This window comes from Megascapheus bottae, chromosome 15 (assembly GCF_031878675.1).
Source record: "Megascapheus bottae isolate mThoBot1 chromosome 15, mThoBot2.hap1, whole genome shotgun sequence".
Taxonomy (NCBI): domain Eukaryota; kingdom Metazoa; phylum Chordata; class Mammalia; order Rodentia; family Geomyidae; genus Megascapheus; species Megascapheus bottae.
This window is the reverse complement of record NC_143523.1, coordinates 26,030,011-26,054,445: the sequence shown is the minus strand read 5'-3', so window position 1 is coordinate 26,054,445 and position 24,435 is coordinate 26,030,011. Positions and strand designations below refer to the sequence as shown.

General features: G+C 43.2%; 1 protein-coding gene across 18 annotated transcripts in view; it reads right to left on the bottom strand.

Moving 5' to 3' along the window:
• Positions 1-2,517: 2,517 nt before the first annotated feature.
• Sorbs1 (sorbin and SH3 domain containing 1) overlaps positions 2,518-24,435 on the bottom strand; it is a 228,499-nt gene continuing 206,581 nt past the window's right edge. For 16 of the 18 annotated variants that reach the window (XM_090346179.1, XM_090346181.1, XM_090346182.1 and 13 more), the window contains 6 exons: positions 23,340-23,454; positions 23,075-23,200; positions 20,281-20,475; positions 8,332-8,390; positions 6,902-7,014; positions 2,518-5,763 (listed from right to left, as the gene is read on the bottom strand). In XM_090346179.1, the coding sequence (XP_090202305.1) occupies positions 5,696-5,763; positions 6,902-7,014; positions 8,332-8,390; positions 20,281-20,475; positions 23,075-23,200; positions 23,340-23,454 (676 nt within the window). In that variant the 3' untranslated portion in view covers positions 2,518-5,695. Of the gene's footprint in view, positions 5,764-6,901; positions 7,015-8,331; positions 8,520-9,113; positions 9,174-17,517; positions 18,274-20,280; positions 20,476-23,074; positions 23,201-23,339; positions 23,455-24,435 lie in introns of all 18 variants that reach the window. The other 2 variants (XM_090346194.1, XM_090346178.1) reach the window with 2 other exon arrangements.

The following is a 24,435-nucleotide window of genomic DNA, read 5'->3' as shown; positions in this document are numbered from 1 at the left end:
GAACGTGTGTTGGGAGAGAAGAAAGTGCTGAGAGTTTGAGAAACTGGATTGAGAAGGGGTTTGCTAGAGCCAAGGAACAGCATTTCATGGAAGTTGACAATGGGGTTGTTTTAATTGGGAGGTGGGAAATATTTCTGTGGACTTGGTGAGAGGTTCATTTGGTACTTTTAAAATAGTAACTAGACTTGCCCTGCTTCTGGAGCCAACAATCTGACACAAAGCAGCACTGTTTGCTGTGGTAGACTGTGATAATCTCACATATTGGCATCACCAATAGGCAACTGGTTAAAGAGATTTTTGGAATAATCTCCAAGTTCTGCTGCAGAGAAAAAGTATAAGACTAGGGAGAGAATTTGTTTTGAGATGGGTGTGTTTAATGTGCAGAAAGGCCAGCTCTGAGTACTGTACATGGGGAGTCAGCAAAGAACTCTGTGGGAAAGGACTTAATGACAATTCTTTCAATTCTTAGGTCTGTACAAGACAGCCTGAGACTAATTTTTGATGTTTCTGTTGCCATAAAAATGATATGTTTCTTTTTTTTGCCAGTTGTGAGACTTGAACTCAGAGCCTGAGTATTGTCCTTAGACATTTTTTCCCTCAAGGCTAGAGCCTACCACTTGAGCCACGGCATCACTTCCAGTTTTCTATGTACGTGGTACTGAGGAATTGAACCCAGGTCTTTGTGCATGCTAGGCAAGCACTCTACCACTAGGCCAAATTCCCGGCTGTTTTCTTCATTAATATAAAGTATTCTGAGTTCTTAGCTGGATATGATGGCATGTGCTTGTTAGCTAGTTAAAGTGTAACTGGGGGAAGCTGAGGCTGAAGAATCATGGGTTCAAGGCTAGTCTGGGATACCTAGTGAGATCCTATCTCAAAAAAACAAAGAATTTCTTCTCCTAAAGTCTAGCTTCTCTAGCCTTATGGGTTTGCTCACTCTTTCACTTGATTATTTGATTATCCAAAGGACTATAATCCATTGAACCTTCTTTTTGGTACAAATGGAATCCCCTCACAGATGCTACATGATAGTTTGAAAGACAAATATCAGGCAATGTTTATGCAGAAACAGGAGCATAGAATGTACCAGGCAAACTGTAGGCCCCTACTGTGTGCAATGTAGAGATAGCTTCATTGAACAGACAGAAGACCTAGAGGAAAGAAGCCAGGCAGCTCCCAGTACATGGAATAGTAAGCTTAAAGCCCCCAAAACTTCCATGTGCTTGATGAGTCTGGGACCACAGGAAGGCCTGAGGGCTAGAACAAGTGATGAGAAACTAGCACATCAGTCAGATAATGGACCATTATGTGATTGCAAGGAGAAACTTGTAGAGTTTTAGACCAAGGATAAAATGACGACTCTGGTTTCTCTGTCAAGATTGTTGGAGACGAGACAAGGTAGAAGCAGGGAGAGCAGTGTACCTAGGTGAGAGGACATGGTTCTGACTACGATGGCCTAAGTGGCTGGGTTCCACATAGTCTGAGGGATTTGTTGGATGCGATGGAGATACCAGAGAAAGGTTGGCAGTGCTTCCGATGCAGGTTTCAGGATGAAGATCAACAGATAACAGAAGACAACCCCATCCAAGGCCCATCTGAGGCCTAGGTCCCCTGTCCCCGAAGCCCACTGCCCAGAGGCAGTGTAGCAAACCATGCTTAGAGGAAGTGGCGGTCAGAACAAGAGAAACAGGATGGAAGCTTGGGCTTTCATCTTTATGGACAGTCTCAAGCTCCATGAGTGGCAGACCCTACCCCAGCACAAGACAGTGTGGCAGCTGTAAGATGCCAGGGGAGATGGATGCTGAGTGAGTTGAGGTAAAAAATAAATAAATAAAGCAGAGTAGCTCATGCCTATAATCCTAGCTACTCAGAAGGGCTGAGATCTAAGGATTGCAGTTCAAAGCCATCCCAGGCACAAAAGGCTGTGAGACTTTTATCTCCAATAAACCAAAAGAAAACTGAAAGTGGTACTGTGGTTCAAGGGATAGCCTTGAGCTGAAGAGCTCAGGGATAGCACCCAGGCCCAGAGTTCAAGTCTCATGACAGATTAAAAAAAAAACAACTCATAGATTTGCCTGCTCAAGCTGGCTTCAAAACCATGATCCTCAAATTTCAGCCTCCTGAGTAGCTAGGATTACTCATTACTCTGGCTTCCCTCATGCTCTGAGAAACAAACTAGAACCCCTTTCTCAGTCTCTCTATCTCTTCTGTCTGTCTGTCTGTCTGTCTGTCTCTCTCTCTCTCACACACACACATCATGCTTTATTAAAGATGCACACATTATTTTTATTATTTGTTATCAAAACAAATAATACATTTTAGAAAGGCAAAATGGTCAATAGTAGCCCATTTAGAGAGCGTCAATGAGTAAGGAAAAGAAGTAGTGCCTTCAAGGGAGAGGGGTGGGGATCAGAGTATGAGCAACTGAGAACAGATCATGAAAACCAAGCCTGACCAGAAGTCTCACTTGGGAAACTTGACAAAGGAAGTAAAGAATCAGTGAATGCCAAGAACATATGCCACACAATTCTGAACAAAGTTTATTAAATAATATGTACAGCAAAGGTAGTGATTCAACACATCTATTTATCAAATCAATCCACTGCAATAAAGAAAAATAAATGAACAGAAAAATCCGTGCCTGTAGAATACATGCACTCGGTGTGAAATTTTAAATGGTAATGCTTTAAATTAATTGGTTATATATATAATGTAATTTCTTTTAGAATATCTTTTTTTTTGGTAGTAGTCTATTCCAGCAACAGGATTTAATTCTACTGCAGAAAAAAAAAAGTTGTTTTTTTTTTAAACTGCAACTGAGATAATAGTTACCTTCCCTTTCCAGAAGAATTACTGTAAATGTTAAGTTTCTAATGGCAAATTAGAAACCAAAAGTGAATGTTCTGAAATTCCTTCATTTAAATAAAAATGCAAAAAACCTTCTGTGACTCCTTTATTTTACTCCCTTCAATTCAAACTTTTTAAAATTCTTTTTCTATACAAGGTAGGTACATGGACTATACAAAGTTAAATATACATATTTACACTCCCAGTTCTCAAGCATGATTTATTTTTTCCTTTTACTGATCCCAGAGAGATTGCAAAAGATACGTAGTTTGGGGCTGGCCTTTACCTGGAAGCATGGCTAATATATCAAAACCTGTTGCAAGACATGTCACCAGGTAGTTATACTTGCTATTAATAAACCTGTATAAACATTTCAGCATAAAAAATAGGTTAATTTATTAAATGTCTGAAGACAAAAGTGTAGGTGGGAACCTGTGTTCCTTGTTTTGTCACACCGAGTCATAGGAAGCTGAGGGATTAACATGATTTTATTAAAGAAGGGCAAGTTAGCGAGGCAACCCCTGCATTTGGGGAGATAGATAGACGCTGTGTGATGCTGGCATCAGGTGCAAAGGTGGCTTTACAAGTTGGTTTTACTTTCTAGCTGTATTTAAAGAGGTGTTCAAAATTACCTATTAATCAAGAAGCACCCCTCCAAAAAAGGTTAAATAAGATTGCATTATTAATCATCTGTACTTAAGAAAGACCAAGAAATACATTAGCCAATGTAAGAATTACATTCCAAAAGGGGAGAAATGCTGCCTGGCAAAATGCATGCGCACATGCATTTTTAATTCCTTCAGAGACAAAAGTAAAACAATCAGACTCTGGGCTCTGGTATGGTGGAGCAGAGCTTCCAAAGCGATAGGCCATACAGGTATGAGGTCCTAGAAAAACACCAAGAAGCTTCCTTCTACCACAAAACCTGCTGTACACTTTTCCTTTGAGGTTAAGGCTCCAATCTGTCTTAATTCCATACAAATGTTTCTAGAGAAGAGGCAACACAGTGCCTCTTATCAGTCATTTACAGCCCAGAAAGCCTCCTTGAAAGAATGTTAGGTAGAAAGTGAGGGTTCTGGAGCTGATTGGCAGGCGATGGGAAGCTGGCGGAACCCCTAAGATGGGTGTCTGGGACAGCTACTTAAGTAGAGGTACTAAAGAGCAGTTTTACCTACTTGTAAAAGATTCTAGATTTTGGGGCTGTAGTCTTAGGGTTATACTGACCTAACTGTAGAGAGCCAGGGTTTCAGTATACACCACTACCCCTTAGGATTGCTACTCCTATTTGTCACCTTGGAGGATGTGGATTTGTGGGGAGGATGAGAGTTTGGAAACTCTGGAAAAAATTCCAAGTGCTTCTACCCAGAATGACCCTGAGACGAGAGTTGTCTCGGTGTCGTCAGAAGTGAGGTATGGAGACAGAAACGCAGCGATACCTTCCAGGGTCCCTCCAGGGGAAACTCCTCTCTTCTCTCATACCTTTCTTAGCACGTACCACAACCTCTCTTTCCAGTCAGTTCTTTTTCTGTCTCCACACTCACCTCCAGTTTCTGGTGGGCAGGAAATTGGGGTGCTTCTATCTGAAAAGTCTAACAGAGAAACTGAAACATCTTTGTCATCGGTGGGTCAGAGTTGTGGCGAAGCAGCCACATGGCCCAGAGAGGTTCCCGCCTCAGATCCAGTACCCACACAGGGCAGGCTTCTGGTCACTGCTGGCTGTAGAAAGTTGCTGCTTACACTCAGGAAAGCTTCTGTAGGTGCATGAAGACTCACAACCTGGAAGGCCAACATTTTGAGTGGTTCTCGAACCACGTGGGGGAATAACAATGGAGACCTGGCATCCCCCTTCTCAGACCAGGGCCTCACAGGTAACCTAGTAACCAGAGCATGTCACTGCATGTTAAATAAACTCTGGATGCCATTCCAGGATTCTTGTGAAAATGGGTCTAGCAATCTCAGACTTTCCCCAGCCAAACCCAAGCCAGAAAAGAAGGCTAACTAAAAGAAGGCTAACAGAGCTTGGGTAAGTGCAGCTGCCCTGCCCTGAAGGCAGCTGTTTATAAAGTGAGAGAGAGATATGGGGAAGGAATAAGCTAAAGCACCACTGCCAGTGGCCTCTGAGGCTGCAGGGCTTCTTGACTTAAGTTACTTGGAAATAACAACCTCCTCTATTGGCCTTGGCCATCTGCTTTCCAATCTCACACAGGGCAGTCAAGGGCAATGCAGGCTGAATGCCAGGGTGCCTGGTTTGCCTCCATATCCTTACCTGGACCTCAGAAGGTCCCATAGCAAAGGGGGACAGTCTTGGCCAATTAGCCTGCCAAAGCAGTCTCAGCTTAGTTGCTCCAGGACAGGCTGGGGCAGTCAGTGGGTGCCCAGACTTGGGGCCTCCAGAACATGGCTAGGGATCCACCTGCCTAGTTCCCTGAAGGTTGTTCTAGGCTCAAGGACCTCTTTGAGATGACAGGGGGTAAAGGCTGGGAAGCAGGAAGCATTTCTGGCTAGTCTGTTCCTAGACTCCACTCCAGGTCATATTACCCAAGAGGCAAAAGGGAAAGGGAAGGGGGGGAGGGGAGGGGAAGGGAAGGGTGGAGCGGCTCCAGAAGCAGCTAAGTAAATACGATTTGCCTCAATTCATTTTGCCCAGCACACTGTTCAGCCCTGATACACAGTAAGTTCAGATAGGCTTGAGTTAATCATCACACTTCTCTGTTCCTTTTTTTTTTTTTTTACTTCTTAACTTTATCCACTGCATTCATTTTCCTATCAACTCAACATTTAAATAAACACCAGTTCATGAATTATGCTTCATCCTCAATAAAAATAATCTCTATGGTTATCAGTCTCCTTATAGATACAAAGGTTTTACATAGTTTCCTGGAAAAGTACCAAACTGCCTTGTTCTTCTTGAAGTACCTATAAAACAAACAAACAAACAGAAGCATGAGTGAGAAGACCCAGCCATTGAGCTCTTCAGAGATTTCTGCTCAAACATTCTTTGATAAGGACCTCACTGTTCATGAAATTATGTGCTCTCCAAAGCCCTTCTCCCCTAGCTTACTTAGGCTCCAAAATGATGGGGAATAAGCAAAGTAGGAGTTTGTATGATTCTCCCTATTCAGTGGAAGAACCCAGCCCTGGAGAGAATAAATGACACTTCTGAGGTTTCTCTGCTTTCATGAGTGTCAGAAGCGGAATCTACCCTGAGTCTTCTGAATTCCCGCTCGCTGTTCTTGCCTATACTTCCTATTCTGGAAGAATTAATTAGCACAGACAGCCAACACAAGAGGACACCGGATAACTGCAGGATTCTAACAGCCCATAACTATGACTATCTACAAAAAAGGGAAAGCCTGGGCCTTGAGGTCCCCTAAGCCATCTGGGAACAAAGCCTTTCCTAGATTGTTCCTCATCTGAACTGCTGGTCTGTAGCCAAGAAAGAAGTCCAGGAAAAGTTAGTGAGACCCACCATCTCAAAAATAAGAACAAAAGAGCTGAGGTTACTGGAGACATGGTTCAAATGGTGAAACACTTGTCTAGTATATGTGATGTCCTGTGTTCAAACCCCAGGACTACATACACAATTTAAAAAAAAGAAAAAAGTCTCTACCACTTAACTGTATTTCCAATCTTCTAAATTAAACTTTGATACAAACTTTTTCAAATTAAGCTTTAATAAAAGCCTACAATAACTAAGGTCTTTGGAATAGCCACATATAAATGTTTAATAGTAGAGACCTAGTCTTAAGTCAAAATTGTCTTGTGTTATTTGATAAAAGCTAATAAATTTTCCAAATTTGAACTAGACCTTGACACAACAGAAATGCAAGCGGAAACCCAGCTAATAACAATCATGAATTTGACAACTGCCTTTTTAGCATATTTGCTTTTTTTAGGCCCAGCATTGGTTAACATATACACTTAGTGGTCCAGCATTCCCAGTGGTGGAACAGAGTTTAAGACTGGGTTCTGTGCAGAGAACACTGATGGCTCACCATTCCATACCTACTGTTCCCTTCCATACACAGGATGAAAAACGCAAGGTGAGTCTTACCAACGAACCATCCGTCATCACATTTCTCCATGACATCAACGATATCACCATCACGGAGCTCCAGCTCATCATCATTTTGTGGTGTATAGCTATATAATGCTTGGTAGCTAAATCTATAAATGAGAAGCATGAAGGTAAGAGACTCAGATGTGAACAGGAATTAATAATGAGGGGTTTCGTTGCTGTTTTGTTTGGCTGGTTCTGGGGCTTGAACTCTGTGCCTAAGCACTGTCCCTGGACTTCTTTTGCTCAAGGTTAGTGTTTTACAACTTGAACCATAATACCATGTCTGGCTTTTTTGCATAGTTTATTGGACATAAGAGTCTTACAGACTTTCCCTCAAAACTGTGATCTTCAGGATGATGGATGTGATGCTGGGTGTAGTAGCTCACGCCTGTAATCCTAGCTAACTCAGGAGCTGAGATCTGAGGATTGCAGTTCAAAGCCAGTCCAGGCACTAAGGTCTGTGAGATTCTTATCTCTAATTAACCACTAGAAAATGGGAAATAGGACTGTGGCTCAAGAGGCAGGGTGGTAGCCTTGAACTGAAATGCTCAGGGACAGCTCCCAGGCCCAGAGTTCAAGCCCCACAACTGACAAAAAAAAAAAAATTACAGGTGTGAGCCACAGGCACCCGGCTAATAATGAGTTTTTAATCACATTTCTGTTAATATTTAAGAAATATTTCTTACTTGTTAGTATGCCAGGACTTGGATTTCAACTTATAGATATCAGACTCTTGCTTGGCTTTTTTCTTGAGGGTGGGGCTCTACCACTTGCACCAAACTTCCTTCCTTCCCCCCCATCTCTCTCCCTCTCTCTCTCCCCCTCTCTCCCTCTCTCTCTATCTCTCTATATATGGTAATTAACAGAGGAGTTAGTTATATTTGCCAGATAGAAGGAGCATTACTTCATACACAATGATACCCCGTCTCATGTTTTTGTCCCCATTTCCCTAGCCCCATCCCCTCCCCAAACCTCCACTTTGAACTTTTTGCTAGTCACAGATTTTTTCTGCCCCAGCTGGCTTCAGACCTCGGTCATCATCTCTCAGCTTCCTGAGTAGCTAGGATTACAGGCATTAGCCACCAAAGCAGTACATTTTTGAATGAATAAATGAACAAATCAACCTTTCCATTCACTTCCACTCAAAATTAACCACTTTTTTTCTGTAGTTCTCACAGCACTAGGATTGAAACCTATCAGCATAGCTCTCACTTTCTCACGTATGCCGTTTTCTCCTAGTAGTTCACAGCATTCTTCATTCACCTACCACCTGCCTTCGTAAGAAACATGAACTTCAACAGAAATCCTTAAAGAAGCAGGACTCATTCGCGTCAAGTGGCTGTAGTCCATGATCCACTTTCTAAGGCCATCTACTCAAAGTCTACCAAGAAATGTGAGAAGTGAAGTTAGCCAAGTGTACTTACAAATCTTGTGAGGTTTGACTCCTGTCTGGGGCGACTCTTCGCTGCTGGGCTTGAGGTTGCTGAGAAATGATTAAAGATGATTTATCAGAAGGGGATACCTTGTGATGCAAGTCAAGGGGATGAGAGACAGTGCTGCAGTAATGAACAGATTTCTCAGCAATGTTTATGATCTCATTGCAAACCGCTTCCTGTGAGGTGGCCCCGAGATTTCCAGAAACCCCCATAAAACAGTCAATGTGGGGACAGAGAAAAAAAAAAAAAAAGGAAGAAAGGAAGAGATGTAACATTCCAGACGAGGCACATTAAGTCCAAGGAAAAAACAGAGTTGAAGATCCAGGTTAAAAAAACAGAGATTCCAGTAGTGGAGTGCAGGAGGGATCCAGGCGAAAGCATGGAAAAACAGGTAAGATACAGAAGAATTTGGGATTTAGTATGAATATTAAATATAAAAAAGGGCAGCAGCATAAAAGCCTTTAATTAGTGAATATCCGTTACAAAGGGAATAATCTCAGGATTGAAATGCAAGTATGTATCCCCAGTCATGCATTAACAAATTAATATATTAATTTAACCCCACATGTAGGCAGAGTGGAAAAATTGTCTCTCAATCCCTCTGCTTCTTTAGAGGGGAGAGAGGGTGTGACCACCTGGCTCTACTACAATAGCCATGGAATCTTGTAAATTATGGCTCTCTGTGTCTCCCAGGCATCACTCTGGTCTAGACTTGAGTCAATAAGGATTCTCTTTAAGGAAGCTACAGTCTTAGTCAACAGGCATCTTACCACATAGCTCTTTTCAGATTCTGTGAGATCAGGTCCTGCTCTCAATGAATGATGAGAAGGCTGTGATCACCAAGCAAATCATAAGGGAGACATTTTTAGCAGATGTCACGTTGGGAAGGATTCAAAATAAAAGCATGAGCAAGTACACGTACCACACCATTGCACTCAGATGACACTGGATACTCACGGCCCGTGGCCACTGAGTTCCCACATGAGAAACTCACAAAACATGTTGGATGCACAGGAGAAAATGCAGATGTAACAAAGTTAGAAGCAAGCATTCGGGCAATGAAATGGAAACTTGGAAACATGGCTGCAGTAAAAGAATGAACAACATAAGATCACCAGATTGGCAGGAGAGACACATGACAGGGCTGTCTTTAGGACGAGACACGTATGTGTACGTTATGTGTACTGTTCCCCTTACTCTCAGCTAATAACTTTCTGAGGAAGGGAACCAGTTTCAGTTTTTGTTGACTGGGGGCTGATGAGAGAGTTGGCTCAGAAACTCGTCTACTCTATTTGAGTACCTAGTTGTAAATGCAGAATGCTTTTGAAATATTCCTGGGTAATAAAGTCTCAGAGAAGGCCATTCTCCTATAATAGCATCACCTGACATACTCCAGTGAGGTACAAAGCAAGGTGAGAGGGCACACGGGGCAGAGCTTGCTTTCAGAAACAGGACAGTGTCCTGACACAGATGTCCCTACCTTCATTAGCCCTAGGTGTGGAGACAGGTGCAATCACGCCCCTGTCTCCTGAGTGGGGCTCCCATTGTAGAAGGCCAGGCCCCTACTGGAAAACACTTTCCAAACAATTCCAAACTCCAAGAAATCTCCCTGAATAAACATCTGAAGACACCCAGGTAAAATGCAATTATTTTGTTAGGCCACAGCAACTCCAAGGCCTTCTAGAATGGCATTTAGAAATCTTTGGTATGGGACCCACCTCTTTCATACAGATGAAGAGAAGGAGGGAGGGAGGGAGGAAGGGAGGGGGAAGGAGAGAGGGAGGGAGGGAAGGAGAGAGGGAGGGAGGGAAGGAGAGAGGAAGGGAGGGAGGAGAAGTGGGGGAGGAGGAGGGGGGAGAGAGAGGGAGAGAGAGAGACACAGAGAGAGACAGTGTTAGGGCCTCCTCTGAGGTCACCCAAGGATTAAATATAGACCTGTCCCCTGGCTTGGCTTATTTTACTATCCTCCTCCTGGACCTCCTTTATCCTCAGACCATCCTCCTCCTTATCAAGTATGATTACTGCCAGTCATCAGAAACCACTGGAGTTAGCAGGGGTTAGTCAGCCTGTTTTCTTAAAAACCCAGAAAGCTGATGTTTGGAGGGGTTCAGTGCATTCTTTACTGTCACATAGCTGGTGAGAGGTGAACTGCTTAGTTGCTCTTTGTACCCTACCCACCTCCCCAGTCCCTTCCTGTTTATCTCCTGGTGGGTCCTGTATGTCCAATTTCCATCCTAGCCATCACTTCCATGCTCTTGTCCTTCCAGTTTTCCATCCCCTTTTTCCAGCCACAGCTACTCAAGTCATTCCCCTTGAGTTCTACCAGTAGTGAAGGAGATGACAGAATTGAAGGGTCATTTCATGCTCTTTCTTCAGTGTCTGAGGATCTCTAGACCTTTGCCAGCCTATAACCTGGCATCATAGGCTTTCTTTTCTGAAAAACGAATGGCACCTTGAATACCTCGGCAATAGACAGATTCTTACTTGACTGACAGAAGGAATAACCTAGAAGTGAACACTGTCCAACAAAAGTGGCTGCCGGAGAAGAAATGAGTTGCTGTTAGAGTGGCTGCTGGAGCTGAGGCAGCATTCGCTATTGTGTAGCAGCATTTGGGGATCTATAGATGACTGTGTCTGAAGGGCAAGCATAGATAGGGAAGTATCATCTAGCACCTTGCTAAGTGCAGAGTCTCTGCTTCAACTGAGGTATGGCAGACTACATTTCTAGTTGGTGCTGAGGCTGCTGGTTCTCAGTCTAACTTTGGGAACCACAGGACTAGAGAGATACCGATGGCCTCTTCAGGACCTTATTTACCATACCCAAGCAGAAAATAATCACCATCATGGCCTTAGCATCTGGATAATACAAACAACCACATTCCTAAGAGGTAGGGATGATGGAGTCCTCACTTCACATTTGCTGGATAAGTGAAGGAAGAAGGCAAAATAAACATTTATCTTATTACCTCAGATTCAGCTTCTCCATGTTTAGATTCAACTGAAACAACTTGTAGAGCTAGAATGTAAATCTGGACTTTTTGGAAGAGAGAAGAGTGGCATGGAGTGGACATGGAAATGGACATCTATGAATAAGGATGAGCCTTTCACTTCAAACACAATGGTTCCCTTGAGGGCTTTATTTCCCCCCAGTCTAGGGCTTGAACTCAGGCCCTAGGTACTGTCTCTTTGTGCTTAAGGCTAGCACTCTGTCACATGAGCCACAGTCCCACTTCTGGGTTTTTTTGGTGCTTAACTGGAGATAAGAGTCTCATGGCCTGGCTTTGAACTGAGAACCTCAGAGTTCTGCCTCTTGAGTAGCTAGGATTACAGGTATAAGCCACCAGCACCTCGCTACAAGGATTTCCCTTGAGAATTTGTTTTCTCTTCAAATAGATATTCCTCCTTCTCCTTCCTCTTCCATCTCTACTTTCTCCTCCTCTTCTTTTTTTTCTCCCTACCCCCCTTTTTTTTGGTTTAGTGTCATTTGGTGGTATTGGGATTTGAACTCTGAATCTTAGGCTTACTAAGCTGGCACTCTTCCATTTGAGCCAGACTTCCAGCCCGCACCATTTTCTAACCACTTAACAGCATCATCCAGCTCTTCTAGTTCTCTGTCCAGTAGCCACATGTGTCTGTTAAACATTTAAGATATGACAAATATGAAAAGAAATGGCATAGGTGTAAACATGTGCCCTGGACTGGAAACTTAGTACACAATAATGAATGTAAATGAACTTATTGAATAATGTTTGAATGTATTGGGTGAAATAAAATGTATGATGAAAATTAATTTCACCTCTTCCACTTTACTGTGGCTACTGGGAAATACTGAATTACATATGTGGATCAGATTCTCTTTCGATTGGCAGTGCTCCTCTGAACCCACCCAGGGCCTCCACACTTGTCCTTTTTTAAGCCTAAGAGAATAGACACAAGTTCTCACCAGCACTCATCCAGGGCTAAGAATAAAGGGAACGTTAGCTCATGCTAAGCACATTTTGGATGCTGCAGATGCATTCCATTTTTCCCACGTGTTTGGAAAAACAGTGACTAGTCCAATGTGTATGGGTGCATCCAGGCACACATACAAATCAACACACACTACATTCTTTTTGCCTCCCCCACCAATGGTAATCAGGGAATAGTTACTGACTCGAAGCTGATTTCTTGTGTGTTCACACTCAAGTTGCCCCTCCTGCCTATGGTGCTTGTTTTATTTCCCCAAGTGAGTAACTCTGCATGTGCCCTTGCTCAGCTATCCCATGTCCTTTATCTTCAGTTCTCCTTGGGTCAGAAATTTGATCTTAGCTTTGCTGGTGCTGTTAATCCCTCTGGATCCACAAAACACTTGGTGCTACTGCAGTTACTGAGTATCCTCTTCCAGCTTTGGGGGTATGCCAAAGCCTTGAAGCCCCAAATAAATGACAAAAGCTCAAACAGGAGGAAGCCTCAGAGATGAGGAAGGATAGAGACACCATTGTCTACATGGTCCCAGATTCCCTTCTAGAAACACCGTAAATCTCTGCCACTTTCCTGATTGGCAGAAGGCAGCATCCTTCTGTTCATCTTATGCCCCACCCCTAATGACTTCACAGACTCCCACCTCACTTTTTTGGTCTTCTCAGTGGAACAGTTAAAAACAATCTGGGTTCCAGGACAATTTCTACTACTAATTGATTTTCTTCTTGAGCAAAACATTTAACATTTTAAGAAGCAAGTTCTATGATAAATAAGAGGGTTGGATGTGGGCCTTGAACTGCAATTTCCCAACTTCCATCTCCTGAGTAGGTGTGATGACAGATATGAGTCATGGAGCCCATTTTATCTAATTCTTATACTGACTCAAGAAGGTGGTCAATATATACCACATTTATAAATGAGAAAACAAAGAGCCAGCATGCCTGAGTTGGAAATATGAAAAGGCAAGATTTAAGCACAGACTCCAAATTCTATGCATTCATTCTGCTGCATTTTTATCTTCTAGGAACTCTAGCAGGGAGAGATTTAAGACCAGCAGGGAACATGTGCTGATGGAGGGATCACCTAAACCTGTCCAGTACTGTGAAGCTGGCACTTGAGTTTATTCTGATAAGTACCATTTTTTCCTAACATCATTTTAGGGATTGATACTGAAGCATCAGATCTTGGTTCTTTAATATTTAATACTTTTGGGTTATTTTGGAAAAACTGCAGCCAGTGTTTCTCCTCATCCTGTAAATTGTTAACACCCTCTGTTTGTTTGGAGATTTCCCTTCTGAGTGAGTCAAAGGAAAATATTTCCCATTTTTGAGCATCCTAAGATTTCCAATTTCCTCCCCTCCCCCCCACCAATTACGTGTTTTCCTCTTCTACTCCAGATCTCAATCCTCCAACCTGGCCTCTGTCTTTGTTCTGATCTTTCTGGGAACTACTCCACTTTCCATCCCGTGAGGGAATTACCCTCTGACATCACCAAAGCACAGCTTTCTGTCTTCAGGCGAGTCCCTCCTCAGCGTTGTCTAATGCAGTATTGCAATAAGTGTTTCAGAAATAGCTGCACTTGGACAGACCTAGCTGTTGTGAGTACTTTCATTTGATAGTGCATGCCCTTAATACGTTATTGTTTGATTGGCTTCCTCCATGCTAGGAATTAAATTTATAACACAAAAGCCACTATTCTAGGAGCCAGTTTTCCTATTTCCTTGGACATGCTGAATGAGTTGGGAGCTCTTGACCTTGTGATCCATGGACAACATAGGAGCTCTCAGGCAGACTCAGGCATAGCTCTCTATAAACTTGATATAGAACTGTGTGTGCATGCCAGCTCCCTACAATATACTGTCCTCAGATCCTCTGAGGGTCCACGATACAGGAAATGTTATGAGTCACTGGGACAAATGATCTCTAAAAGATGAATTTTCATTCAGAAATCTATGGATGTATAGTGGCATCACAAATTTCATCCTACAGAAGCCTATGGATTCTATAAATTCTGCAGATTCTTAGATAACAAGCCTAGAAGGCAGGCAAGACAATATTTCTGTCTTGGGAAATTCAGAAAACACTTGAAGATGGAGATTTCCAAGATGATCTCTTTTCTTTTCTTGATTTATTTTTACCAACTTTGTTGGTGAAAATGAGACCCAACAGAATTCCAAGAGTGCTGTATATAATTCTGAACTCTTGTATATGTTTGTATGGGTTTGTATATGCTCTTGTCCAAACAAGTTGCACCCCCCCAAAAAAGAGGAAAGTTTCCCTTTTTCAATGGCAAAGGTCCGAAGGACCCAGCTGTTATATATGTTATATATGTGCTTTTCTTTCTTATTTTACCTGCAATTTATATGAGACTTTTTCCTAATCCTAGAATAACAAAGTTAAAAGAATTTCAGTGCCCATGGCCAGCTAAGTCTTTTGTTTGTGAACAAGGAAGGTGCTAGGAAAGAGAAGTGACTCATCCAAAGGCACCCGGCAACCTATTTCTTCCCATCTTGAACTTCCAGAAAGCACAGTTTGTGATTCTTTTTCTTCTTTACATTAAAACTGTTTACAAACAGGTCTCCTTTCTCCATTGGACATAATAAATTCTTTTAGCTGTGGTCAGTTACTTTTTGTTTTCTTTCATTCAACAAGTATTTACTTCTAGATATCAAATGTTATAGTCCCTAACTGTGGGACTTTATTTAGTTATTTTTGATAGTCCTGGGGCTTGAACTCAGGGCCTGGGCACTGTCCTTGAGCTTTTGTCAAGGCTAGTGCTCTCACACTTGAGCTACAGCACCACTCGGGCTTTTTCTATATATGTGGTACTGAGCAATGAACCCAGGGTTTCAAACATGCAAGGCAAGCACTCTACCACTAGGCTACACTCCCTGTCCAAACTGTGCAACTTTAATATTCTGAAGGGACATAGGCAGGCAAAGGGGCAAATACATGCTCATAGTTGGGGCTATGGTATGTAGGGGGTAAAGGGGTTGTCAGGAATGGATTCCTGGGAGAAGCTACATCTAAATGGAGATAGGAAGGGCAGGTGGGAACTTATCTAGACCAGCATGCCAGGGAGGCTTTAGCAGATGCATGTCGCTGGTTATCTAAATGACTAGATCGCATGGGGCCTTCTGAGCCCAAGTAAAGAGACTTTCTTGGGAAGAAGAGGAAATCTCTGGCATTCGGCCCTCTCACCCTCTTATAGCACATAGCACAGTGCTTGGACCACAGCAGAGAAGGAGTGAATGATCTTAGCATTTCAGATTATCTTTCCTTTGAGAGGTTCTCATGTAAAATCTGTCTCATTGATCACATACTCAACCAAGTTCCCTGCAAAATTAAACCACAATAAAAAAATTTTTTTGCTTTAGTAAGAAGAATAATGGCTGGCACTCTCCCTGATAAGCAAACAGATCTTGTCTGCATTTATCCAAACAGGTAACACAGCCTGAGAGCAAGTTGTCCTGACAGGGCAACTACAGAACAGCTGCCATGTTAAGTTCCTTTCTATCTTAGAAGGCCCAAGAGGCAGACAGGAGCCCCTTGTGAAGTTCCTACTTCCAGGGCTGCTTTGGGAGGGAAGGGGGTATCACTGGGGAGAAGGTGTGTGCACCACTACCTTTCCCTCACACCCCTAACTCTCCTAAAGAGAAAGCAGGGTCACAGCCTAAGCACACCCATGAGGAAGGGGGCTTGTGCCAAGAAAGCAGGAGGAAGGGAGGAGGCAGGAAATGGACATGGGTCCAGAGGGCCACCAGGAAAGGAAAATTGATTTCCAACAAGCCTGACTTTCCAGTTAACATGTTCTCGGTGGTTGCCAGCTACTCCACTCCTGTCCTTGTTAGGAAGCACGAAGTGTGTGCCCCAAAGCTCACTCAGCGCTCCGGCACTGTGCACAGTCATGACTCCCCACAGATAAGGATGCTTCAGGCATGTTGGATTGACTTGTAAGTTGTCCTATGTCAAAGGCGTTAAGTCCCACCCCCCCTCTATGCCAGTCCTAGGGCTTGAACACAGGGCCTGGCTACTGTCCTTCAGGTAGTGCTCTACAACTTAAGCCACAGCACCACTTCCAACTTTTTCTGTGTATGTGATACCAAGGAATCAAACCCAGGGCTTCATGCGTGTTAGGCAGGCACTCTTATCACTAGGCTACGCTCCCAGAGCAGAATCAATGTCCTTCAGACCTCCCTGAGACTGGTACCAGTGAGTCTTGAATTCATGCTTATAGATTAAGTACAGCTTCAAAGGTAAACTGGGTGGCTTATGTAAGGACAGAGCATAGTCCAACTGTGGGCATCATATGTAACAGATAATAAATGGTTTAAATGGCTAGAAAAACCATCTGGCTAGAGATTCTAGTTCCAACAACTCCAGATCTAAGACCTAAGACATAGCTTCCCTTTACCTCATTTTACAGATGAAGATGTGTTCAGAGAAGGCAAAAATTCAGAGAAGGCAAAAATTCTTATCATCACACAGTTCAGTAAGATGGAACTGGGTTCTCAATTCTGGCTACTTTGTAAAAGTTGCCCAGATTAACTTTCTGGGTAGTAAACAACATAGCCAAAATTAGAATCATGATCTGTGCAGTTGGAAATCTTTGGAGCTCAGAGAGAAGATAGGGACAGTCACTCAAATGTGGGGTACTCTATGACCTCAAGTACATCCTGGGGGCATATCTTGCATGCTCTCCCCAGAATCAGAATGCCTTTGGTTATGCTGAACAACAAGGCTCCAAACTTCCACACAAACATAAGACAGGATGAAGACCTGACAGAACTGAGCACCAGGAACACATCAGGGTTATGGGAACAAAGTGCATCTCACAAAAAAAAAAAAAAAAAAAAAAATCACACACCACACCAAAGCCTGGTGTTCGCAGCTGTGTTAGTCAGAGCAAAGCAAAGACAATCTCCATAGGCTTTTGTACCAGGCCAGGAGGTACCCGATGGGGGAATGCTTCTGAATCACTTCAAAGGACCAGAATATCGCTTGACCTTTCCCTCCAACTGTCCCCAACCCTAACATCTTCATTGATGTCCCCCCTCCATTCCTCCCGGGCCATTTCTTGTTACCAAGACAAACAAATCTCACAGGTTTGCACTTGGCCTCAATTGACAAATCCAGATGTCAATTGGTAGGTGAGATGCTTGAGCCACCCTGCCAAGTGAGACGCCAAGGCACCCAGTCATGCTGCAGGCCTACCTGACTCATACCACTCTGAGCGGCCTTCCTCTCAGCCTCGCCACCTCTGTGCAGCTCTGTGGGACCAGCCTCCCTTCCTGGAAAGGGGCTGCCCAGAGGCTTGCTGGGCCGGATCTCCTCAGGGGCATGGAGCTCTGGGAGTCTCTGCTCAGTACTCAGGCACCTGACCACGTCTGAAGGTTTCAAGCAGCTCTTCTTAGAGATCTTGGATCCACCAGGGCATCTCTCACCTGCCTCACTCTCTGTTTTCCTCTCATATTGTCCATTTTCTTCTTGCCAGCGCTGCCTCTTGCTCTGGCTGCTAAAGGCATCACTAAGCTCTGAGATGACCCTATCAGGGCTTCCAAGCAGAGGCTGGGAGAAGCTGTCTTGGTGGGAGTGGATCCCACCATCTCCATTGATGTGAACAGGGACCTGGGTACTAGGTGCCAGGGAGTAGGTTTTGTGGGGTGGAGGCAGGGCTAGTGGGGAAACCATTGAGCGGGGATTAGAACGATCTGACCAACTTGAATAGGGGAGGCTGAGAGGGAAGGAGGGAGGAGCCCTTGATGGCAGGGAGAGGAAGTTCATGTCATAGACAGAAGTCTCAGGCAGAGGAGGCAAGGGTGGAGTCAGGGCCAAAGAACGCCTGCCTGGGACCCCTACAGTCAGTGAGATCCATTCAGAGGTGATGGCATGCATCTCGGGGGACAAAGCCCGGCGAGGGTTGGGTAGAGATGAAGGGGCTGGCATGATGAGCTTGCTGTGACTAGGACACTTAAAAAGAAAAGGAGAGAGAAGAAAACAAAAGAAAGAAGCAAAAGATACAAGTGTCAGCATAAAGGAGAAAGGAGGAAAATAATTACAAGGGGTCATAAAGAAGAATGAAATGGAGAGGACGATTAAGACACTCTGGTGTCCAAAAAAGAAATCATCTGGTGATGCTTGAGAGAAACTGGGGTGTGAGAATGTGCATGAGTGCATGCAGGTATGATTAGGAGGGGAGTAACAGGTGAGTAGAAATAGAAGGGGCTCCCACCAGACGGCTGCAGATGGCACCAGACTGCTTTGTAGAATTGGATTTCCAGCCCTCAATTAGCTTTGTAACCAGAACCCTGAACCAGATCTATGGGGAGAGGTAGCCCAACACTGTCCAACATCTTCCTTTAGCTATTATTCTCTAGGGGCTCAGGTAAGTCTTCCAGGAAAATGTGGTCATTCTGTGTTACAATCACTCTTGGGTATAGTCAAGTGAAAACATTTTCCTGAGTATCCCTCATTCCTACAAAGCAGAATGTCTTGATCCAATCTCACACTTTCTCCTGTGAGATGACAATTATGGATCTCATTATGTAGAAAGAGCTCATTTAGGTGGGGTGTGGTGGCTCACGCCTGTAATCCTAGATACTCAGAGGTTGAGATCCTTGAGATCTGAGGATCGCAGTTCAAAGACAGCTGGGCGCTAGAACAAACATGAGAATCTAATCTCCAATTAACCACTAGAAAATGGGAAGTGGCGCTGTGGCTCAGGGGAAGGGCAGTAGCCTTGAGCTGAAGAGCTCAGGGACAGCGCCCAGCCACAGAGTTCAAGCCCCAGACTGATTTAAAAAAAAAAAAAAAAAAGAGCTAATTTAGTGCACTATGCCAGAACCCTCTATGGAGGTCAGAGGCAAGCAGGTGAGAGAGGAGGAAATAATTAGAAGAAGAAAAATAAAGAGGCATTACCCTGGCCCCCAGCTCCTTCCCACAATTTATACAGTGGTGAGGTTACTTTCTTCCACAGGATGTCTCTCCTATTGTGCCTCTCCTGCACTGATTTTTCTCTTGGCTCTGGGCATGTTTGTATTAAATTTTTGTTGTTGGAACTGGAGCTTGAACTCAGTGCCTGGGCGCTGTCCCTGAGCTCTTTTGCTCAAGCCAATAGTACTCTACCAAGTTAGTCCCAGCTCCACTTCCTTTTTTCTGGTTCATTGGAGATAAGAGTCTCAAGAACTTTCCTACCTGGGCTGGTTTATTAAAACAGGCCCATTTTAAAACAAGTTTGTTCATCTGGGCATTGGTGGCTCATGCCTTATAATCCTAGCTACTCATGAGGCTGAGATCTGAGGATCACAGTTCAAAGCTAGCCCAGGCAAGAAAGTCCAAGGGAGTCTTATCTACAGTTAACCCCACCAGAAAACCTAAAGTGGAGCTGTGGCTCAAAATGATAGAACACTAGCCTTGAGGGAAAAAGCTCAGGAACAGCATTCAGGCCCTGAGTTCAAACCCCATGATGACCACCACCACCAACAACCAAAAAGTTTGTTCATAATTAATGTTTATGCCTATTGGCTATGTCATTTTAACCCATCTATCTATAAGGTTCCTTTCTGACCTGATTCCAGTAATTGCTTGCAACAGTACTTTGGACCTGATCTACATGCCTGAAGATAAGAATGCAAAATACTCTTTCAGCTTTGGTCATCTGCAAGTCAATCTTGACAGATACAATTATAGAAAGGATTTTATGGTATAAGAGAGGTTTTCACACCACCATCTTCAATTTATAAAGGCTCTTGTTTCTCTTTTTCTACTCAACCTCACATCCTTAAGTTCCTCCTTTCCCCTCCCTTTCCCTTGTTACTTGTACACATGAAAACAAACTCAGGGGCTGCCAACAGTTCTTAATCACAGTGTTCAAGAACCAGGCCAGAGGAGCCATGTGCCACTGGCACATGGGCACTGCTGAGCACTGAAACTCCTGTGCTGAGTATTAAGAAAAGCAGTGATGAGAAGCTGAGATACCTGTGGGCTCGCTGTGGTGCTGCGACTTGGGGAAGATGAATAAGGCAGGTCGATGTAATCCACGGGGTTTTTCACCAGGGGCCTCTTGAGCACATCCACATAGGTGATGGGGAAGATGCCCTGACGGGATGTTCCTGGAATCCTCCCTTCGTACCAGTTCTCATCCACCTGTCGAAGCAGTGTGATCCTCTCACCCTGAAAGACACAGCAAGATAAGGGTGCTTGTCCCACACCTCAGCATACCCGAGGCCCCAGCCTGCACTCTGCACATCTTTTGCTCAGGTGAAACTGTCCCTGCTAGCTCTGGATGGAGTTAATACCATGGCATGGGGATGCAAATAGCATTAGACCTTTCTGAATGATACAAAGTTAAGCTTGATTTTCAAGGATTTCAGGAAAAAGCAGCAGAAAACCAGATCCCTATTCTAGAGTAGAAAATGTAATGTTTTTGAGTATCTTAAAGCAAAACAGACATTTAGTATTCGTCCATTAGGTAAAAAATTAGAGGATTATCTTTTTCTTTCTTCCTATACCTTTTTATTTTCATGCATTATTATAGAAAACTTAGAACACATACATAAAGCAGAAAATAATCCTCTATTAGATCATAATTTGGGGATGCTGGCTGATAAATGTTTTGGCTTATGAGCCCCCCAGATTTAACTCAACACATGTGAATTAAACTTACTAATATTTTTATTACTTATTTATTTCATATTATATTGTTCCTATGAAAAATGAGTACATATATATGCTATATTTTGCCTTTTCTATGTACTTTTTGGTACTTAACAATATATAGTGAATCTCCTTAGCTTTGTTTTTAGGTTATATATAATGTAATATAGTATGTATACACATATACCCCCCCCAAGCTGCACTTTAACTTGTGATGCTCTCGTGCTTCCCTCCAGATTGCTATTACAGGCATGTGCCACAATATCCAGTATAACCATACATTTATAAAGTGTACATTCTAATGGACTACTGTAAGACATTGTATGGTTTATACATATGATCCCCTGGTACTGGGAAATTAGGTTGCTTCCAGAATCTGCACCTCCTCCCCTTTTTGGAGGTGTGGGTAGGAAGCACCAGGGTTGAACTGAGGGCCTCACAGTTGTTTAGCTGGTGCTTTATCACTTGACCTCCTTCAGTCTGGCTTTTTGCTGATTACTTGGGAGATGGAGTCTTACAGATTTTTCTGCCCAGGCTGGCTTTGGCACATCTTTTTCAAGCCATGAATTGACTTCTCTTAATCCCCAATAAAATCAGCAATCTTTTTGTTTTTTGGTGGGTCATGGAGCTTGAAGTTGGCCTGGGTGCTGTCCCTGAGCACTTCAGCTCAAGGATACCAACCTACCCTTGAACCAAGCCCCACTTCCCATTCTCTAGAAGTTAATTAGTAGAGATAAGAGTCTCAGGTCCTTTTGTGCCCAGGCTGGCTTTGAACCTTGATCCTCAGATGTCAGCCTCCTGAGTAGCTAGGATTACAGGCATGAGCTACCATGCTCGGCAAAACCAGCAATCTTGATAACTCCAGCACCCCAGAGAATCGAAACAAAGTATTTGAATCACTGGCAAGCAGCAACCCTCTGCACAGACTACCCATGTGCACAATAAGCATGCTGAGCCCTCAGAGGCAATAACAAGTAATAATACTAGCATCTGCTGCTTACGCAGTAACAACCAGATGCCACATGTCATGCTGGTGGTTTCATATGTGTTGTTTAATTGAAGCCTCTTCCAAGTACCATGGGAGAAGGCCATTTATCTCCAAGTCTTTCCTCTATGAGACAATGGGGGCTCAGATCAAGTATTTAATTCCTCACAAGCTGCATCGCTGATAGTATGTGAATGTTGGCTTCCAAGCTTTTCAAACTCTTCCTGGTTCTTGGGTTTTATTTCCTGTCACCCTATCAATACCTTGGAAAGGTAATAGTCATCAACACAGTACAATAGGTACTCACTAAGTGTTGACTGGATAAGTTTGTAAAACATGACTGGAGCTTTACTCAGTAAACTCAATGTAGTTCAACCCCGACTACTCTAATCTTTGTTTAAAATATGTCATCTCAGAAAATTCTCCAAATGTTCTTATTGCAATTTCTTTTCTTTTCTTTTTCTTTCTTTTTTTTTTGGGGGGGGGGTAATCAGTCATGGGGCTTGAACTTTGGGCCTGGGCGCTGTCCCTGAGCTCTTCAGCTCAAAGCTAGCACTCCGCTGCTTTGAGCTACAGTGCCACTTCCAGTATTCTAATGGTTAATTGGAGATAAGTCTCATGGATGGGGCCAGGAGTATGGCATAGTGGTAGAGTGCTTGCCTTAGCACGCACAAAACCCTGGGTTCGATTTCTTGGTACCACATGAACAGAAAAAGTTGGAAATCGTATTGCAGCTCAAGTAGTAGAGTGCTAGCCTTGAGCAAAAGAAGCTCACAGACAGTGCCAAGGACCTAAGTTCAAGCCCCAGGACTGGAAAAACAAAGAAACAAACAAAAACAACAACAACAAAAAAAACCCCAGAGTCTCATGGATGTTTTTGTGGAGACTGGCTTTGAGCCATGATCCTCAGATAGCAGCCCCTGAGTAACTAGGATTACTGGCATGATCTACTGCCTCATTGCAATATCTATCTATCTATCTATCTATCTATCTATCTATCTATCTATCTATCTATCTATCTATCTATCTATCTTAAGACTATAGACTGGCACTCAATAGCAACATCACATTCCACAAAAAAAAGGGCACCATCCAAAAGCGCCAAAGAATAGCATGAGAAACGAAGCTTACCTTTCTGAAAGACATTTCTACTTGAGTATCACCATTAAAGTTATACTTAGCAACAGCTTCTCCATATTCCAACACCTGCACGGGTGTCAACTTTTTGGGCTGGGCTTTTTCAGCAGGTGGAAGTAGCTGAGAAAAGAAAAGAGGCAAAGAGAAAGAAGAAAGACAACAAGAGGAAAAGGAAGGAATACAACACACAAGTATTCAGTGAACACAGTATTTGGGAAATGGCTGGGATTTTTCTCAGAAAGACAAAGGGTTGCAGTACCTCGATATAGGTGCACGGGAAGATTCCCACCCGGCCATGGTGTTCACCTTCGTACCAGTTCTGATCAATCTGCTTGTAAATGTAAACAATGTCTCCCTTCTGCAGAGGAAGCTCCCTGTTGACAGAGGGTGGCTGGATTTTAGCAGATGGCTCTATATGTGCAAGATTAAGACGCTTATGTTTCTTATCAGGAGACTTCAAGTGGGGTTAAGGGAGACAGATTACAGAAGAAGGTGGCTCCATATTTGGTAGTGAGAAATGCACTCGTAAGGAAATTACATCACATCGGGCATTTTTCCAGTCTTCTGTGGGATGGGTGTTAACATTCAAACTGAATAGCATTCCAGATTGCTCAGAGGCCTAGATGGTTTGCTGGAGTTTTCTCAATGAATGTTTTGTGAATGCTATCTGAATGCTTTGAATTGACAAACCACAGAACCATGCTCCCAGCAGTCTTAACTGATGTTTATTTGAGGATGGAAAAATATCTCCTTTTGGATACATTTACTACCCTTTATGTGCTCCTGCAATAATGCCTGCATTGCTCTAAATTACTTGTGAATAATCTACAACATACCAATATCCTTCAATCATTTCACCATCAGCCAGCTGTCCACCCACTCATATCACCTCCATCTCTTAACACATCACAGTAGGGAAGATTCTAAAGTTAGGCAAGTTTGGGATTAAACTCCATTCTATGATTTACACACTCTCTGTCTCTAGAAAAGACAGTTATACTTAACTGAGGAATCAAACTCAGGGCTTCATGCATTCTAGGCAATCACTGTACTGTTAGACCACACTCCAGGCCCCCAAACACTGTTTCTTTATCTGATCACATTCGCTAATTCAAATTCGCACCCACCAATGCAAATGAAACACTTAGCCTGTTCTGGATATTCAATAAATACTCATTTCCTTCCATTTGAATATAGAGAAGGGCTCTTGGAAAGAAAAGGAGATTTTTTTCTCAAAAGGTCGTCATGCCTTTCTTGCATTTCTCCAAATCCATGCCTTGCCTCAATAATGACGATATTAACATCTAACTAGGACTCTTCCTTAAAAACAATGAGACATAAAAAGAAATTAACTC